Genomic DNA, 20163 nt, shown 5'->3' with positions numbered 1-20163 from the left:
TCAGACCTGAACCTTCAAAAGCATCTAAAGACATTTACAAGGTCGGCTTTCTATCACCTGAGGAACATTTCCAGGATTAAAGGACTAATGTCTAATCCATTCGTTTATTTTTAGTAAAATTGATTATTGCAACGGTGTTTTCACAGGTCTGCCTAAAAAGTGGATCAGACAGCTGCAGCTGATCCAGAACGCTGCTGCCCGCGTCCTCACTAAGACTAAGAAAGTAGAACACATCTCCCCAGTTCTAAAGTCCTTACACTGGCTCCCTGTATCTCAGAGAATAGACTTTAAAATTCTTCTGTTAGTCTATAAATCCCTAAATGGCTTAGCACCTAAATACATCACAGACTTGTTATCAGTGTATAAACCCTCCAGACCACTCAGGTCCTCTGGCTCCAGCCTTCTCTGCATACCTAGAACACGAACCAAACAGGGAGAAGCAGCATTTAGTTCCTATGCTCCACTTATCTGGAACAAACTTCCAGAAAACTGTAAAAGTGCGGAAAGCCTGAGTTCCTTTAAATCGAGATTAAAAACACATTTGTTTAAAATTGCCTATGAATGTTCAAGTTAAACTGTTTTACTGTTTTTAAATGTTCTTTTTTGTTTCTACATTCTATCCCTACTTGCTTTTATTCCTATATTTTAATCATGTAAAGCACTTTGCATTGTCTCTGTACTGAATTGTGCTATATAAATAAATTTGCCTTGCCTTGCCCTGCCTTGCTTTCAGGAAGGTTCTGTTGTATTTAATCTTAGACAGGGAGAACAAATGGTCCTCCCAGATAAGGAATGCCTTGCCTTATCCAGCTGTGCATGAAACTGGTGACCGATCACCATCCGCAACAAAGCTTGCTCCCTTGTTTATTTTCAACCCCCATGTTGTGTCATGATTTGGGTTTTTATTATTTGCTTATGTTCTGTTTGGTCTTTATGGTGATTTTGGTTCTGGATTAGTTTAAGTTCTGTTTTGGTTTAGTGATTCTTTTATGTAATCAATTCTGTCTTAGGTTTAGGTTTTTGTACTAGTTTTGGTTAATGGAATAGTTTGGGTTTTAATGTGGTTTGATTTTGTACTTTTCATCTGGCCTGCTCTAATCACTTCTGTCACCAGCCTTTATTCAGTTCACCTGCCAGCATTCTTTTGTCTTGCTCTCACTCCCCTTCACCAGTTACCATCCAATCAGCTTCAGTTTAGTTGCAGCCATTTTGTCTCCCCCGATCAGCTCCACCCATTCTTGCAATTAGTTTCATTCTGTTCACCTGCTCACTCCCCTACTTATATCTGCCTCTGTCTCCTGCACTCTGCCAGATCATTGTCTTTTGAGCCCTTGGTGAGTTTTGTCCAGGATTCCCTGTGTGTGTGTGTGTGTGTGTGTGTGTGTGTGTGTGTGTGTGTGTGTGTGTGTGTGTGTGTGTGTGTGTGTGTGTGTGTGTGTGTGTGTGTGTGTGTGTGTGTGTGTGTGTGTGTGTGTGTGTGTGTGTGTGTGCGTGCGTGCGTGTGTGTGTGTGTGTGTGTGTTTCTGTTGACATTACCCAATTGCCTCTTTTTTGACTTCTGAGCCACCCTGTATCCTGATCCTGTTTTTCCTGCCCAGTTCTGATCGCCTGCTTGTATTACCTGACCATTTTCTGTTTTTGGATTTCTGAGCTTGCCTGTTCCTGTATTTTCAAGAACACCTCCAATAAACCTGCTTTTTCATTCACCCTGCTTGTTCGGCCTGAATACTGGGTCCCTCTGTCTCTGGTTCGTGACAGAATGATCTGGCCAAACATGGACCCATCGGCCGACAAACAGTGGCGGTCTGTTGTGAAGAATTCGATTTCTCAGTTGGAGTCAGGCGTGCGGGAGTTGCTTTTCCGCCTAGGTTGCCAGGTCCCCCCTGAAGCCTGTAGGCCGGGGCCTCCTGAAGCCTGTAGGCCGGGGCCTCCTGAAGCCTGTAGGCCGGGGCCTCCTGAAGCCTGTAGGCCGGGGCCTCCTGAAGCCTGTAGCCCGGGGCCTCCTGAAGCCTGTAGCCCGCGGCCTCCTGAAGCCTGTAGCCCGGGGCCTCCTGAAGCCTGTAGCCAGGCCCCGTCTGAACCTGAAGCCTGTAGCCCGGGGCCTGCATCCCCTGAACTCTGTAGCCAGGCGCCTCCTGAACTCTGTAGCCAGGCGCCTCTTCTAGCTCGTAGTCCGGCACCAGGTTATGCTCTCTCTCTCTCAAGGCGTCGGGTCCGGCTCCGACGCCGGCCTCCGAAAGACCTGCTCCGACGCCGGCCTCCGAAAGACCTGCTTGCTTCGTCGACTCCGCCCTCGAAGGGCCCTGCTTGCTTCGTCGACTCCGCCCTCGAAGGGCCCTGCTTGCTTCGTCGACTCCGCCCTCGAAGGGCCCTGCTTGCTTCGTCGACTCCGCCCTCGAAGGGCCCTGCTTGCTTCGTCGACTCCGCCCTCGAAGGGCCCTGCTTGCTTCGTCGACTCCGCCCTCGAAGGGCCCTGCTTGCTTCGTCGACTCCGCCCTCGAAGGGCCCTGCTCTGTAGCCAGGCACCGGACATACCGACACGCCGGGGCCATTTCTTTGGGACTCCCTCCGGACTTATTGGGGTCTGTCCATTGGACGCCCAAATAGACCGAGATCGCCCTGTTTGGGTTGTTTTTGTTTGGATTTTGGTTTGGATTCTTGTTTAGACAGTTTTGTTTTTTTTTGACTCTGACCCTCCGTCCTGTACCTCCCTCCACCCGCCCGGTCTGGTTTGTTTTTTGATTCTGATTTATTATTTTTTTTTCTATAGGGCGTCTGGAATCCACCCTTGAGGGAGGGGCTCTGTCATGATTTGGGTTTTTATTATTTGCTTATGTTCTGTTTGGTCTTTATGGTGATTTTGGTTCTGGATTAGTTTAAGTTCTGTTTTGGTTTAGTAATTCTTTTATGTAATCAATTCTGTCTTAGGTTTAGGTTTTTGTACTAGATTTGGTTAATGGAATAGTTTGGGTTTTAATGTGGTTTGATTTTGTACTTTTCATCTGGCCTGCTCTAATCACTTCTGTCACCAGCCTTTATTCAGTTCACCTGCCGGCATTCTTTTGTCTTGCTCTCACTCCCCTTCACCAGTTACCATCCAATCAGCTTCAGTTTAGTTGCAGCCATTTTGTCTCCCCCGATCAGCTCCACCCATTCTTGCAATTAGTTTCATTCTGTTCACCTGCTCACTCCCCTACTTATATCTGCCTCTGTCTCCTGCACTCTGCCAGATCATTGTCTTTTGAGCCCTTGGTGAGTTTTGTCCAGGATTCCCTGTGTGTGTGTGTGTTTCTGTTGACATTACCCAATTGCCTCTTTTTTGACTTCTGAGCCACCCTGTATCCTGATCCTGTTTTTCCTGCCCAGTTCTGATCGCCTGCTTGTATTACCTGACCATTTTCTGTTTTTGGATTTCTGAGCTTGCCTGTCTCTGTATTTTCAAGAACACCTCCAATAAACCTGCTTTTTCATTCACCCTGCTTGTTCGGCCTGAATACTGGGTCCCTCTGTCTCTGGTTCGTGACATGTTGTAAATTCCGGAATCCTTCTGACCCAACCCTACTGAACCTTTTTTGATGTGTGACAGTAAAGACAAAAGGACAGAGATGGCCCGGCACAGATGATCCCAGACTGTCAGGGAGTAGAAGTTCTCCGTTTAGGTGTATCCTCTGTCCTTTTCTATAGAACAGTCTAAAGAACAGTCTAAACTTGTGTTGTGTGGTTTTCGTTCTAGGATAAAAGGGGTTATCTTTAATAACCCTAACATTAATATTGTAAAACACTTCATGTGCTAAGTTAAAAGCTAACATACCGCTCTGTTGTAGCGTGCTGAGTGAAGCTGAGCCGTTGCACTGATTCAAACCCTGATATGTTCCCATTCAGGTACATCATTTATTATTGTATTCTTCATTGTCCATTGAAAATATAAATGTTTTGCTGTAATTACAGCCAGTCTGTGAAAGCTGCACGAGAGCGTGCTGAGTGAAGCTGAGCCGTTGCACTGATTCAAACCCCGATATGTTCCCATTCAGGAAAAACTGCCTGATAACCCAGAAACTCGTCTTCATTTAAAAAAAACCTACATGACGCAGAGTCGAGGGGTTACTTGGGCCAGCCCGGTACAGTAGACTGAAGCAAAACCCGGTTATATATATCTACAGGTGCGCAGAGTAGCAAAAAATTGTACTCAAGTAAGAGTAGCACTACTTCAACATATTTTTATTCAAGCAAAAGTAAAAAGTCAGCCAAGAAATTACTCAAGTAAGAGTAGAAAAGTATTCAGTAAGAAGGCTACTCAAGTACTGAGTACCTCATCATAACAGCTGAGCTAATATTTAAAAATAATGTAATGGGTTCGATAGGGCTGGACTATATAGCAACAAAAGCATATTGATTTGATACCAATCATATTGCTGGATATAGATAATTATCAACAAATTCATAACATATATTTTAAGTGCAGCCCTGGCCATTTTATGCTATTTTTAGATATAGAACACCAACACTGAATTCAAACATTAACTCTTTATTCAACCAACCTTTTACCAAAACTGCAAGTATTTAAAAAAAAAATCCAAATGAAAGCTTGCTCTCTGAACTTTTTGAAGAGGGCTGCTTGGGGGCGGAGCGTTCCTGGGTCTATGTTTGTGATTGGTTGAGAGGATGTAATGACTGTAATATTAACCTACATGATAGGCTAGAATGTAAAAGGAAGGAAAATTGTTCTATTGAACTTTTTTTTTCGATCGATATATATTGATGATATATATTGACGATAATTTGTCCAGCCCTAGGGCTGGACGAATTATCGTCCAGCCCTAGGGTTGGATAAAACTATAATGCAAATTCTGGTATTTTAAAGACAAAAATTAAAAAAATATACAAAGAATAACATAATTGCAAAAATAACAAATTCAGGCAGAAGGAAAAAAAGAAATTTTTTCAACATTAAACTTGAAAGCAAAACTTACAGCAGTTAATGTATATACAGGATGTTAGAACAGTGCAAATTACTTTCTATGACAGTGTCTACTGTTTACTGTACATTAATTTGACCTCCAAATGGCTAAATGAGCTCAGCAGATAGAAAAAAAAACTAGCTTGTGTACAAATAAGAAATCTCACTTTAACATAAACTCTAGGTTTTGTCTCTGGCGCATTTTTGGTAAAAAAATAAAATAAAAGGATGTTCTTTATTCATGAAGTTACTTGCAGTAGGTAGAGTAACCAGACATTTGTACTCAAGTAAGAGTAGCGATATTTGAGTAATAATTTGACTCAATAAAAAGTTGAAATTACAGTTCCGTAAAACTACTCCTAAAAGTCTATTTTGTTAAAAAAAGTTACTCAGGTAAATGTAACAGAGTAAGTGTAACTAGTTACTACCCACCTCTGACTGTATGAAGGTAAAAAAATGTTTCATAATATCCGCACTCATATGGATGTGAATACCTGTAAATTATGATGTGAGAAGATGTACAGTAAAATACTTAAACTAAAAAATGTGCTTGTATAAAATATTTACACATGCAAAATCAATTTGAAATTGTCAATTTTCACCTTCAGATTTTTTTCACACAAACAAATAATTCATTACATACTTGAAGTTGTACATTTTCGGCCAAATATCCCACTACAACTACAAGTCAGTGAACACAACTTCTCAAATCTGCTGCTGCACCTGTAGGGGGCATTATTGCAAATGTGTGAGAGTTGTGTCTGTATCTCAATTTGTGTGTGTGCAATCGTAAATACAAATTTTCTTTTTTTTTTTTTCAACTTTATTTATTGAACATTTTGAACATAAGACAGACAATATTGGGACAAAATCAAAGTATCAATACAATCTCGATGTCACAAATCTGTCAACCCCCAATCCACCCTGGCTTCCCACCCCACCCACAGGCCAAACAACAAACAAACAAAAATAACAAAACAAAAAAATAAAATAATAATAAAAAAAAACATAGAATACATTAATTTTAATAATGTATTTTTTTATATCTAAATAAAAAGTATAAAGAGAAAAACAGATCAAAAAAGGGGTAGACATGAATGTAAATGTAGATAGATAAGTAGAGATCCTGTTGGGCATTCAAGTATCCTCAGGGTCAAGAAGATTCAAAGAGTCAAAATACCTAAGAAAAGGGTCCCATGTAGCCTGAAATAACTTTATGGAGCCTCTAAGAGAAAACCTCAATTTCTCTACTTTGAGGTTGTAAAGCACCTCTCGAATCCAGCGGGCATGTGAAGGGGGTTGAGAATCTTTCCAGTTAAGTAAGATCAACCTACGAGCTAAAAGCGTGGTAAATGCTATAGCCCGCTCCATTCCTTTAGGCAAGTTAGAAGCAGGGGGGATCCCAAAGATTGCAGACATTGGATTGGGGACTACCAGAGAACCATATGCTTCAGACAGTGATTTAAAAATACCTGTCCAGAATAGTTTCAACTCGGGACATGACCCAGGGTGTCTACAAGTATAAACAAGTTAAATTTAATACTTTTTAAGACCTTTTAATACCACTTCTAAATGAAATTTAAGACCAAACGTACGATGGAAATACAAATCAAAATGACGGTTGAGTTTAAGAACATCGACTAAATGTGTGTAATGCGAAAAGACAAACATGTCATTGCAGTCCTAAATTATATTTATTACAATATTTTCAGAACATTTAGGTCCCATGAACAAATGCTTATAAAATCAAGTAAATATATAAAATACTGTTCCTTCAGAACAAAAATAAATAAAACATTAATAAATTACAATTTCAGCTGCTTTCAAAGTGCAAAGACATTTACATAATACAAATTGTGTGACAACTATTGAATTAACCAAAATTAAAAGATAAAATAATAATAATATTAGACAACATGGCACTTGAGAAAGTATTTCTTTGTTTTAAACCATGTTAGTAACTGTTAATTTGTACGCTGATAGGCCGCATATGAAGGATGTTAAAGCCGCAAGCGGCGTCGATCGGCCCTCGCTCCGGCCTATAGGCCACCACTGCGGTGCCAGTGTTATACATTTACATGTACATTTGCCAAAAAACGCACCCCCTGCTATTTTACTGAAATATACACTTGTAGCTGATTTAACATTTCCTTCATGTTTACAAATGTGTTCTAAGCTACCAGTATGAATTTCATGAGTCTGGGACAATTTTTAGATTAAAAACATAGGGGATGCGTTTTTTGGCAGCCCCATTGCCAAAAAACGCACCCCCTGCTATCTATGAGGGGTTGGCACTTGTATGACTTTATTCCTGTATACCCATGTGTAGTTAAAGGATAAGGGTCAGCAAACGCAAATTCTGCCCGTTAAAACAATGACAGGGCAATTGTTGCTGTATGATCTGCAGCCCCATTTGGATCTTTTAAACAGGCTTTTGAAGAACTTTGATAATTTGCTGTTGTAATATTATAGAATTTTCAGAATAAAAAGCTAGCAGATGTGCATAATCAAAAACAATATCATAAATACAAGTATAGAGCATTAAGTATTGTTAGAAAGGTCACGCTATTTTCTGGAAAAATACATTATTGTATGAGTTAAGTTCTTTTCCGTTTTATGTCTCTTTCTTTGTAAGTTTGAAATGTCCCATGTCCCTGAATGCACCATAGCTTTCTGACAGTCGCGAATGCATCACACTGGTCTATGAACGCTGTGCCGTTTACTGCAGAAGCAGTCTGATCTTCCGTTTAAGACAAAGCTTTTCAGTTTCAAAACTCACGTCGGTTCTCACGGTTTATTGTTGTGTGTGAATGACGAGAGACCACAACAAATAAATCAGCCGTACCTCAGATAAAAACTTTGGATTTAATGGTGTTCATTACACCCGTACTTTTGTAAATGAATCTGCCAAATAAACACCGTTTTTTTCACACAAGAGGTATATTCAAACGTTTTGATATCACTAATATAAGAACAAGTAACTCCGTTGGTCACATTTTAATCCGTTTTCTTCGTCAATATTCAGCTGTACAGAGCGAGGCGCGCTCCCGCGACAGGGGATGCATATCTCGGCAGGGATGCACTTTTCGGCATGACACCGGTCGGCCAGCGGGGTTCGCGCACCGCTGCGGTTGCCGTCACGCATTTTCCCGGCCCGTCCACTGGGCGATTCACACGAACGCGTTTTGCTACGTGCGCTCTCACACCATTTGTCCTACCTTAGAGGCAAGGAGCGTTGCTCATAAGATGGTGACGTCACGTGCGTATCGCGCCAGCAGTGCTCGGTCTGTGGCTGATGACGTGTCACGAGCACACTAGCCCGCTCAAGAACGCATATTGAGAAACGGCCATCGACAACGCAGCGCATAGGCTACCGGAAAAAAATATTCGACCTAGTACAACAGATTGCCCGCATTTTTACTGTAACGTGACACACAAATATTTAAGACCCATGCAAAATTAATTTAAGACAATTTAATACTTTTCAAGGCCTTATTTTGAGGAAAATTGATTTACGACTTTTTTAGACTTTTTAAGGACCCGCGGCCACCCTGTGACCAAAACATGTGTGAGTGATTGGCAGGCGAGAGTTTACATCTGCCACAAGCATCATTTACAGAAGAATAAATTTTTGCTAGTCGTGAATTGGTATAATGAGCCCTGTAAACAACTTTGCATTGAATTAGTCTATGGCGGGCACAGATGGACGATGAATAAACAAGAGCCAGTGCAGATGTCCATAGTTGTTCTGTGAATACAATGTTAAGACTCTCCTCCCAAGCTGATTTAACTGCGTTTGCGGGTGTTGAGGTTTCTGACCAAATAAGCTTATAGAGTGTTGAGATACATCCTCTAAGATTAGGATCAATTACGAGAAGAGAGTCCAATAAGGTTTCTGGAGGGCGATTAGGAAAGTAAGGGAACAACTTCTTAACATAGTCACGAACTTGGAAAAAACGAAAAAGGTGGTGTTTTGGAAGATGGTATTTGACAAACAATTGTTCAAAAGAAGAGAAAATGTTTTCAGAATAGAGATCTACTATTGACTTGATACCACTATCATGCCAGATTTTATATGCTAAATCTTTGGATGGTTCAAACGTACAGTTTTTAAACACTGATGTCAGAGCGGATGGATTTGAGAGGCCAAGCTGTTTCCTAAACTGATTCCATATTTTCAAAGAAGTGGATGCAACAGGGCAAGTAGTTAAACGTTGTAGAGGAAGTTGTGAGCACAGGACTGAACGGAGTGAGAACGGACAAGATTTCCTCTCCAACTGTACCCAGACTGGCAACGGGTCTTCCTCCTTCATCCAAAACAACAATTTCTGTGCATTCGCAGCCCAATAATAATATCTAAAAACTGGGAGGGCAAATCCTCCCTTCTCCTTGGGAGACTGTAAAACCGATCTGCGAATTCTAGCCGGCTTCCCAGCCCATAAAAAATTAGAAATCATTATGTCCAATTTTACAAAAAATGACTTATTTAGAAAAAGTGGAAGATGTTGAAACATGTAAAGAAATTTGGGAAGAACCACCATCTTCACTAAGCTTATTCGGCCAGCGAGCGAGATGGGTAAAGTTGACCAGTGAGCAAAATCAGCTTCTATCCTCTCCACTAAAGGAGTAAGGTTTACTCTATATAGGTCAGAAAGAGATAGCACAATTTTAATACCCAGGTATTGGAAACCATTATTAGACCAACGGAACGGTACTGTCGAGGGAGGGAGCTTTTTAGCGGCATCATTAATGGGCAAAAGTTCGCTTTTTTGGTAATTAAGTTTGTAGCCTGATATGGTGCCAAATTCATTAAGAATGTTTAGAATAGCGGGAAAAGAAGAAATAGGATCCGAAACATACAACAAAAGGTCATCTGCGTATAGCGAAACTTTATTGACTATATCAAATCTTGTTATGCCCTTAAAGGAGGTCTCTGCACGCAGCCAGAGGGCTAGGGGTTCAATTGCTAAAATAAACAAGAGCGGAGACAGGGGACAGCCCTGTCTGGTACCACGGCTCAAAGGAAAGGAGGAAGAAAGAACATCATTAGTCCGTACTGAAGCTTTTGGTGAAGAATACAGAAGTGTTACCCAATCAACAAAGGTCTTGCCTAATCCAAATTTCGTCAATACCTTAAACAAAAAGCTCCATTCAACCCTGTCGAAGGCCTTCTCGGCGTCGAGGGACACAACGACTTCAGGGATTGTAGCATTAGGGGAAGTAATGATATTGAAAAGCCTCCTGGTGTTGCATGAGGACTGCCTCCCGGGCATGAAGCCCGTTTGATCTAGATCGATAATTGAGGGTAGTATCTGCTGTAAGCGTAATGCCAACACTTTAGTTAGGACTTTAAAATCCACGCACGTTCAACAAGGAAATGGGCCTATAGCTGCTACACAATAAAGGATCTTTATCCTTCTTAAGGAGCAACGAAATCGTAGCCTCCGACAGGGTACAAGGGAGCCGGCCAAGAGAGAAGGCCTCGTTGTAGACCTCTTTAAGAAAAGGGCTAAGCAAAGTGGAGAAAGCTTTATAATATTCAGTGGTAAACCCATCAGGTCCAGGGGATTTGGATCCTTGAAGACAACCTATGGCCTCCTGAACTTCTAATGTGCACCAAGGGGGCTAAGGGGCACCAAGTCGCTCTGCCAATTCTTCATCAACGCAAGGAAAGTTGATTTTATCTAATATATTATCAGGAGAGGGTGGGAGGTCGGATGTATAGAGAGAAGTATAGAACTCAACAAAAGCATCATTAATGCCCTTTGGGTCAGTGGTAGTTTCACCAGAGCTGGAATTAATAGCTGGTATAAGTCGAGAGGATGCTTCGACCCGAGCCTGATATGAAAGAAGTTTTCCAGCCTTGTCACCCGATTCATAAAAAAGTTGTTTAGATTTAAGTAAAGAAGCTCTAACAGATGTAGTGGAAATTAGATCAAGTTCTGTCTGTAAAGAGAGTCGTTTTTTATAGGTGTCAGGATCCGGATTGGCAGCATACTGTACATCCACTTCCTTGATTTCCTTTAAAAGCTCATTATGGCGAGCAGTTTCAGTTCTCTTTTTATTAGAAATATAGGAAATAAGTTGGCCTCTCATGTAGGCTTTAGATGCTTCCCAAAGGCTACTCCTACTGATATCATGCACATCATTTAATTCAAAAAATAAGGATATTTGGGTACGTATAAAATCTTGATAACTGTCCTCTGCTAAGTGAACAGAGTTGAATCTCCATTGCCTGAATGGGCTTGACCGGTAGGGTAGTGCCAAATCAAGGGAAACTGGTGCATGATCTGATATTGCAATGGTGTGGTAGTCAGTGGAAACTAAATTTGGAATTATTCTAAGGTCCATCAGGAAGAAAACCTTCCGGGAATAAGAGTGATGAACATGTGAGAAGAAAGAGAAAGCCTTGGTAGAAGGAAATTTATGTCTCCAAGGATCAACCAGACCAAGTCGCTGAGAGCACGCAAGTAAAGTTTTTGCTGCCTTCATAAGAGGGGCAGGCCTGTTAGAAGAACGGTCTAATAAAGGGTCCTGGACCAGGTTGTAGTCCCCTGCAATAAGTATATAGTGATTTTCGACATCTGGAAAGGAAGAAAAAAGTTTAGATATAAAGTGACTGTCGTCCCAGTTAGGGCCATAAACACAAACAAAGAGAAATGGCATTTCTCGAAGCCTCCCAGAAACCATGACATATCTGCCATTGGGATCTAGAACTGATTTCTCTGGAATGAAAGGAAGGCCTTTACGAAAAATTATTGCAGTGCCCCTGGCCTTCCCATTGAATGTTGAGTGGAAAATGTCACCGGTCCACTGTTTCCTAATCCTTTTGATATGACTGTTAAGCATATGGGTCTCCTGGATGAAATAGATATCCCCTTTAAGTTGGTTTAAATGGGTCATTACACGTTGCAATTTAACAGCGCTACCCAACCCCTTCACATTCCAAGAAACAAATTTAAGTGTGGTACTTGCATTTGTTGTCATGTTTCGTGTACTCTTGAGGATATGAAAATGTTACACAGGTTTCCAACATGTATCTGGTGGGACCAAGCGTAGAGTAGCAGGTATCTGAAAAGACATGAGTAGGGGAAAGAGATAGGGAGAAAGAAAAAATAATAATAAAAAAAATATATATAAAAAAAATAAATTAAAAAAAATTAAACCCCATGGCCTAAAGTATCCCATACATACGTGAAAATCCAGTGTCCATTGCACATTGGTGTCAAACACCTTTGAAACTTCCAAGATCCAAAAAGTAGAAACCCCCCAGCCATGTGTAAAGCATTCCGATGATAATTATATGAATTCAACCCCTCTTTGTCACATCTTGTTGCACCAGAACAAGTCATCAACGATAATAAAGGCATTGTAGTAAAGACCTGTAAACTATGCTTATTCAACATTTGAACATATTTATGAAACCAATAACCTTCTTCAAAGTATACAGAAGAAACACTTTGAACAGAAACATACAGCCATGATCAAACTGCGGCAAATATTCAAGTCAGAGTTCCGTGATCGTCACTTAAGGACGCTAAAGTCAGTTCACCTCTGGTTCATTCTGTCGACGTTGACGGGATGCAAAGTCCACAGCTTCCTCTACGGAGGGCAGAAGTTTTCTTGATCTGTCGCATAGCACAACAGTTAGCTTAGCAGGGTACCTCAGAGCGGGCTTGTAGCCTAACTCGAACAGCCTCTTCATCACGTCTCGGTATTGAGTGCGTTGTTCCAAAACCTCCGGGGCGTAGTCCTCAAAGATATGGATAGATGTATCCTTATATTTCAGTTTGCCTCGTAGCTGTCGGGCAGCCCGCACAACCAGCTCCCGGTTTTGGAAATGATGAAAACAGATCACGACATGCCGCGGCCTACCCGTGGATGCTAGCTTAGCGGGCTGCGTGCGGTGAGCCCTGTCCAGCCTCGGCGGTGAAGACAAAATGTCCGCACCAAGCACATCACATAGCAGTTGGGAAAAGAACTCAGTTGGTCTAGTCTGGCTTTCTATTTGTTCCGGCAGACCCACGATTCTTATGTTATTACGGCGGGTTCGCCCAGAAAGCTCGATCAGCCTAGCCTTCAGCTTAGTATTCTCCGCAGCTACCGCCGCTAGCTCAGCCCGCATGTCAGTTAGCTCATCACTGGTGGAGTTCGCAAATTGCTCCAGACTGGCAATACGTTGGTCGTGGTCTTCAACGGAGTTCTGGAAACTGATGAGCCTTGCTTCGTACCTCGTGTAGGTGTCTTTGATCTCAGCTAGCAGTTCACTTTTAGTCTCCGCTAGCTTAGCTGTTAGCACGGCTGTGAATGCGGTGTCATTAGCTGCTTCTTCGCGGTCTTGTTCATCTTTCTTTGGTTTTGGAGGCATGATTCTGTTCCAAAGAAGGTCAGGTTATTGCTGGGTTACTTGTTAGGAGTGAAAAAGAGTAAAAAAAATCAGTAGAAGTGATAAGTTCGGGGAGCGCTGAAATCTGCGTCTATTGCATCGCTTGTCCCTCCCGGAAGTCCGTAAATACAAATTTTCTACACATACAAATCCTCTTACACATTTGTGGCTCTCTCACGGCAGAAGTGTAGCAAAAATCACATGTGTAAAGAGCCAATGGAGAATCAGGTTAACTTGTAACCAATGATTTGTCTGTATTTCAGGGTCTTGAAGCGAAAATACTTCAGCCATTAGTGTCTCTGTGTGTGTTTACAGATTGATCAACATATTTGCGGGTTTTAGCACACATTTGCAGATGGTAGCACACATTTGCAGAATTGAATACAGATTTGCAGATTTTTTACACATTTGCAAACCTAATTACGCACACAAGTTGTTTTACACATTTGCAGATTCTGGTACAGACACACAAAGCTCCTCACACATTTACAGATTTATTTACACATTTTCAAATCCGACTGCACACACACAAATTGAGATACAGACACACAACTCTCCACACACATTTGCAATAATATTGCTACAATAATGACCCCATACACATGCTCAACTCTGACACCCATAGGCGCACAACTCTCTCCCTTCACACATGACTTTTGAAACATTCCTTGCAAGTTGTTTGTATCAAAACCCAGCTGTGAGTGGGAGGGTGTGAGGATGGCTGAGGGGAGGGGCATTGTCGTGGTAACTGACTCGACCAATCACAGTAGAGCTCAAGTTTGGCCTGAGTTTAACGTTTGCACTTATCTCTGCCGTTCTCAGGCACAACAAGCCAAGGTAAGTTTGTTTTAAGAGTCTTTATAACCTTTTTATTATTTGTTGTGGCAGCACGACAAGACACAAAAGTTCAGCTTTTTCAACAACTGTCGCTTCACATCCATTGCAAGTGTCGTATCTCTTTGGCTTTGCTGAAATTGCCAAAATTGCACCTTTTATGTCACTTAGCGTTGTATTGCTCCTGTGTTGCACCTGTACATAGGGATATAATGTAAATCTGTTGCACGGCCTGCCACATTCACGTACGGTGTTAACACACCTTTAAGGTTAAGGTTTATAAAAACATGTATATACAGGCAAAAAACAGTTACTCTGGACTCTGCTATAGACCACAACAGAAATGCAACATCATTATAATTTAACATCACTGTCAATATCATCAAGAGTAAGATCATACAAAGTGCTCATTATGAAAGCGCACTGCAGCAGGAATAAAAGAGTTTCTAAAGCAATCATTTGAACAACGAGGCATTACCATTCAGCCACTAAAACAGAACAGTCTTAAGTTTTTTCTCATCATCCTTTTGTCCATGATAATGTCCACTGAGTCAAGATTTAATTCAACCACTGAGAATGTCTTTTTGATCAGTTTGTTCAGTCTGTATTTGTCCTCAACAGTGATGCTCCTGCCCCAAAACAGTACAGCATAAAACAACACACTGGCCGTAATCCTCTGGTAAAACACATTCAGGAGTTTCCTGCTTTTGTCAAAAGACCCCAGCTTCCTAAGAAAAAAGAACCTGGTCGAACAATCCAGTTTAATTTACTGTCTAGTTACACTCTGTAAATATCTGTATGTTTCAACAATTTCAGCAGTTTGACCTTTGATGACCAGTGGAGTGAAAGTTTCTTTTTTTTCTTTCTGAAATCAATAATTAACTCTTATGTTTTACCAACATTAAGTTGCATGAAGTTGGCATCAAACCATCGAACAAAGTAGCTAACTTCCTCCCTGTAAGCCTGGTCATCACCCCGAGAGATCAGGCCCAGTAGGGCAGTGTCATCTGAAAACTTCTGTAGATGACAAAATGGAAAACTATGCCTATAGTCGGCTGTATACAATGTGAATAAAAAAGAAGTGCACCAGTTTTTGTTCAAATTTGATCAGAACACTTGTCTCCCACTCTCACAAACGGGACGATGCAAGAGATAAAGAGATACCTAAAATCCAGGCAATTGTAGAATTATGCAGTTTAAAATCCAATAACTTATGTTATGTGGCTGAATAGCATTAAAAGCACTAGAAAATAAAAAAAAACATAATTTAAACAGAACTGCTGGCTTTTCCAAGATGTTGATAGATAATGTGGAGCTTAGGGTGTCATCTACACCCACACCCTTCTTATATGCCAGCGGTACCCAAACCTTTTTAGCCGCGCAACCCCTTTTATTCCCTAGACCTTCAAAAAACAAAAAACAAATACAAACCTTTTTTATAGCAATTTTAAAGGCAGCATGATTAATAATGCTCAAATGACCACAAAACACTTTAAAATGCGGTTGCAGTTACAATAACACAACCATCATAACACAGGTTATGGAAAGAAAATTAAAATAGAATTTGAATTAAATTGCAATAAAGTTAAACACAACATCCTCGACAGGATCGAAATCTGAGTCTGACTCACAATTTACGCCACAGAATAGAAACACAAAGCAGTTTAATTTGATATGTGTCCAATGATGAAAGAGAGAGAGACAACACTTTGGTAGAGATGCATAGAGTAAAAATAACATAGCGCTCGCTAAAGCTGGTATTAATCAGAGAAATAAAAAGTTATTTCCTGATTGTGTCACAGTGGTTACATTCAGCAGGTAAACATGCCCATGGCAACACACCTCAGCTCCCCTCACCCACTACCACCGCACTCCCCGACCACCAGCTGCCGGTTTCCCTGTTCCTGTCTAAATACGCGTTAAAACTGAATCTTTATAATGAACTGCAACTATCTGACTAACATCATCCAATGAAAAGTATTACAGCTCTGTGCGTGAGCATAGTCAAGAAACTGCATCCACAACCAATTTTCCCACCAGCAGCAGCGGTGTGGGCCTGACATGCGCATCAGTGCTTGTCGCTGGTTCAGAGTCACAGCACCATGGGGAGCGCTATTTGTAGGTGCTGCGCAATTTATACATATACAGAGATCGTGTCACTCAATTTAAACTTGTAAATAAACCTTTAAGCCCGAATTAAATTTTCCCTCTACTGACATAAATGATGTGAAGTGAGAAGAGTTATCTTCAACGCATTGTATACAGTACAATGCGTAGAAGATAACTTCTATATGTCATCTTAAATGAAGCGCAGAAGAAGACTTCTTCTAAATAAATACATTTATGTGTGGATACATTTTTATCTATTTATTAAATTTACAGTTTGATTTTAATGTTTACAAAGGAAATTTACACATCTTTGTTGAGAAGGGAAAAAACACTGCAGTTGTGCAATTATCAAACTGCCCTTATTTTTTTATCTAGTGCACCCCCTAGGCAGCAGCTCGCGCACCCTGCTGTAGGCAAACATTCAGGATACAAGCCCTAACTAGACACAGAACCACACAGACATAAGTTATCTGGCTCCTTCACTCTCTAGATCCGTGTATTACTTGGAACACACCGAGTCACATCAACTAGGGGCCTGGACCTTTTACTAGGTATAACACTTGTAACACTCATATTTAGCTGGAAGCATAGCACTACAATTTATCAAGGCTTCAGTACATCCAAAGCATTCATTATACTTACTTATCTATTAGAATAAATATTTTTAAGATCCATACCAAGCCTTAATTTCATCTCATATTTGAAGCACAGGCAAGAAACTTTTGATGTTTGTAAAGATAGACTATTACATTTGTTACATTTGTAGTCTTGTAATTTCTTTCTACACCTTAAAACACTTATGAACATTTAATATGTCTGGCCTGTCAGCTCACTGTCAATAAAACGTGTGCCACTAGAGACGCAAACACATAAAAAAAAAAGTTTTGTTTTTTTCCTGCGTCGCTCTCATCAGCGTCACGGGTTAGCTTCGGTGTGAGTGGTTGAAATAGCACGTCGATAAAGATGACAGACAAGTGGCTTATCCAATCATATGCAAGGATTTTTGATAAGGCCCAGCCTTCAATAAAGGCAATTCCTATGGAGATGTCCCAGATGTATGTGAGTGGAGCTAGGCAGAGCGACATGCGTTTGGCTTGAGTCAGGTTAGCGCGATCTATACATATACAGAGATCGTGTCACTCAATTTACGTTATAAGATACGTTATCTGATGCTTTCACCTCTGTTGTCCCGTAGGTTGCGGTCCTCTTCTCTTGGTGTATGACTGGCGGGTTTGGCTTGTTATAGCATCCCTCAGGGAACGCCTCTGGGCCAGCCATGGGCTGTTCATACTGATTATATTGGCCTTCCCATGCACTCACGCCCTCTTGATTCTCCCCAAAGTCCAGAGGTGCATTTGATTGTCCTGGCTGATCGGCAGTCTTCATTGAAGACATGATAGTACTTCTCTCCCTATTTGAACAATTAATGAGGGAGATAAGCTCAAAATTTGCTACTGCCGCAGACGTGATTCCATCTGTTTTGGCACTGAAGCGTTTATTGAGCAAGGTAGCTGACACAGACAGTGCGGTGTGCACAGCAAAGGCTACTCTACTGGAAGCTGTATACGAGCGATTTGGAAGAGTTTTTTTCCAAACCGCTTTACTTCTTGGCAACGACCCTTCACCCGAGGTACAAGAACCGTTATTTTGACCCAATTACCAAACAGCAGTCAGTGTGCTTCAGAAGGAAGTCAATAAAATGACGACAAAAGCTACACAGATGGCAGTCACAAAAGAACCACAAGAGAAGAGGAAAAGAACAGCCGCTGTTTGACATGCATGATGAAATCCTGGAGGAGAACTCAATAATGGAAGCCACACAAGTGTACAGGTATATTGTTATAATCTGTATTTTATTCAAACAATTAAGGGTGTTAAAATCTGTAATGTCCTGTTAATTGTCTGCTGTTAATAAAAAAATTATCTTTATTAAGTAAATTTTTTAGCCATGGATCAATAGTGGGTGGACCTATATTCATCTGCTCAGAGAAAAGTTTAACAAAGCGGAGGAGCGGATAACGTTGCAAGGTCTAGATTGTTGTTAATTGGTCACACATAGTGATGCCCTTGTCTGCTTTACTGTAGGTGCATGGCTAGCTGAGTGAGCCCCCCCACATCCCCAGAAACGAAAAACCCCTGTAGTACTGGAAAAGCAACATGGCTCGCTTTCCTACCCTAGCCAAAGCAGCACGCAAGTACCTTTCAGCTCCATGTAGAAGTGTGGACAGTGAACAGCTCTTTTCTGCTGCATCACATATTGTTGATGAAAAGACAAACAGGATTCAGTGTGAGGAAGCAGAAATGCTTCAATTTGTTAAAAAAAAAAAATTCCTTTGCTCATGAAGGAAGCCTAGACTATAACCCACATTTCAATGTTTGAGACACTTATTTTTAGCACAACTTTTGAATTTGTAAATGTGCAAAGGATATCATGTCTTTTGTGTTATAGTTATGAGTTGTGGTTAAAACATGTTTTGCAATTTAACAATGCCCTGTTACCACGAATACAGCTAGGTTTGATCGGTTTATCTTCAACCTGAAAAGCAAGAGTTTTTCACTCTTCCCTCATTTCTTTATACTTGATATTATTTAGATTCATTATCCAAACTTACTCCCAGCAGTTTTGTCAGTTTAGGAAGGTGAGTTGTATACACAACTTACCTTGTAAGTTATATAAAATCTATAAAATCTTCGTTTTATAATTTTTAGCTGGTGCAAAATATGACCATCCCAGAAATGCTACAATAGGTTTGTATATATATATATATATATATATATATATATATATATATATATATATATATGTGTGTGTGTATGTATGTATGTATGTATGTATGTATGTATATATATGTGTATGTATGTATGTATGTATGTATGTATATATATGTGTATGTATGTATGTATGTATGTATGTGTGTGTGTGTGTGTGTGTGTGTGTGTGTGTGTGTGTGAGAGAGAGAGAGAATTTGTAATGTCGGTTATCAGCATAACAGTAATATTAATATCAATATTGGCCCACATTATTATATTGTGCATGCTTATGTGTAATCAAAGATATCAAGGCTTATTGAGCTCTGTTTTCATTAACTAAAGCCCTATAGTCTCAACAGGTCACCTCTGAAAACAGCTGTTAAGAACAAATAAACAATCAAAAATTCTTATTGCTTCTTTACAATAATTATGGAAAACAGACATATAATAAAACCTAAAAACAATAGCGTTAATCCAGGCTAGTGTTTGGTTATTTACTTATTGATTTTGCTGTGATAACATTCTGGCCTGGAGTGCCGCAAACTGAATTAGCAAGTAGCAATGTAGCTTAGCAAGTCAGGCCGATATAGATGTTAGGTAGGGCACTTTTACTTTAACTCTACAGAGCTCTTAAAACAAACTTACCTCGGCTTGTTGTGCCTGAGAATGGCAGAGATAAAGGCAAACGTTAATTCAGGCCAAACTTGAGCTTTATTGTGATTGGTCAAGTCCGTTTCGCCGACAACGCCCCCTCCCCTCAGCTGCCCTCACACCTTCCCACTTACAGCTGGGTTTTGATACAAACAAATATAAGAAATGTTTCAAAAGTCATGCCTGATAAAGTTGTGGTCCTGTGGGTGTCAGAGTTGACTATATTTAGCAGCAGATTCCAGAAGTTTTGTTCACTGACTTGTAGTGGTAGTGGGAAATTAGGCTGAAAATGAACAACTTCAAATATGTAAGGAATAATTTTTGTGTGAAAAAATTTTGCAGGTGAAACTTTTACACACGTCATATTGAATTGCATGTGTGTGAATCTTTTGTACAAGTAATTATTCAGTCGTATTTTGGATGTGAATACCTGTAAATTATAATGGGGGAAGTTGTACAGTAAAATATTTAAACT

General features: G+C 40.5%; 1 protein-coding gene across 4 annotated transcripts in view; it reads right to left on the bottom strand.

The window, feature by feature from the left end:
- Positions 1-20163, bottom strand: part of prkd1 (protein kinase D1) — a 247947-nt gene that overhangs the window by 29613 nt on the left and 198171 nt on the right. Inside the window, exon 20 of one of the 4 annotated variants that reach the window (XM_036150358.1) lies at positions 11780-12028. The exons of the other annotated variants lie outside the window; for them this stretch is intronic. Within the exon in view, the coding sequence (XP_036006251.1) occupies positions 11916-12028 (113 nt within the window). The 3' untranslated portion in view covers positions 11780-11915. Of the gene's footprint in view, positions 1-11779; positions 12029-20163 lie in introns of those variants that run through there. 4 annotated transcript variants of the gene reach the window in all.

The sequence above is a fragment of the Fundulus heteroclitus genome, chromosome 19, assembly GCF_011125445.2.
Source record: "Fundulus heteroclitus isolate FHET01 chromosome 19, MU-UCD_Fhet_4.1, whole genome shotgun sequence".
NCBI classification, from domain to species: Eukaryota; Metazoa; Chordata; class Actinopteri; order Cyprinodontiformes; family Fundulidae; genus Fundulus; species Fundulus heteroclitus.
Note: the sequence above shows the minus strand (reverse complement) of the source record. Positions and strands in the feature narration are given on the sequence as shown.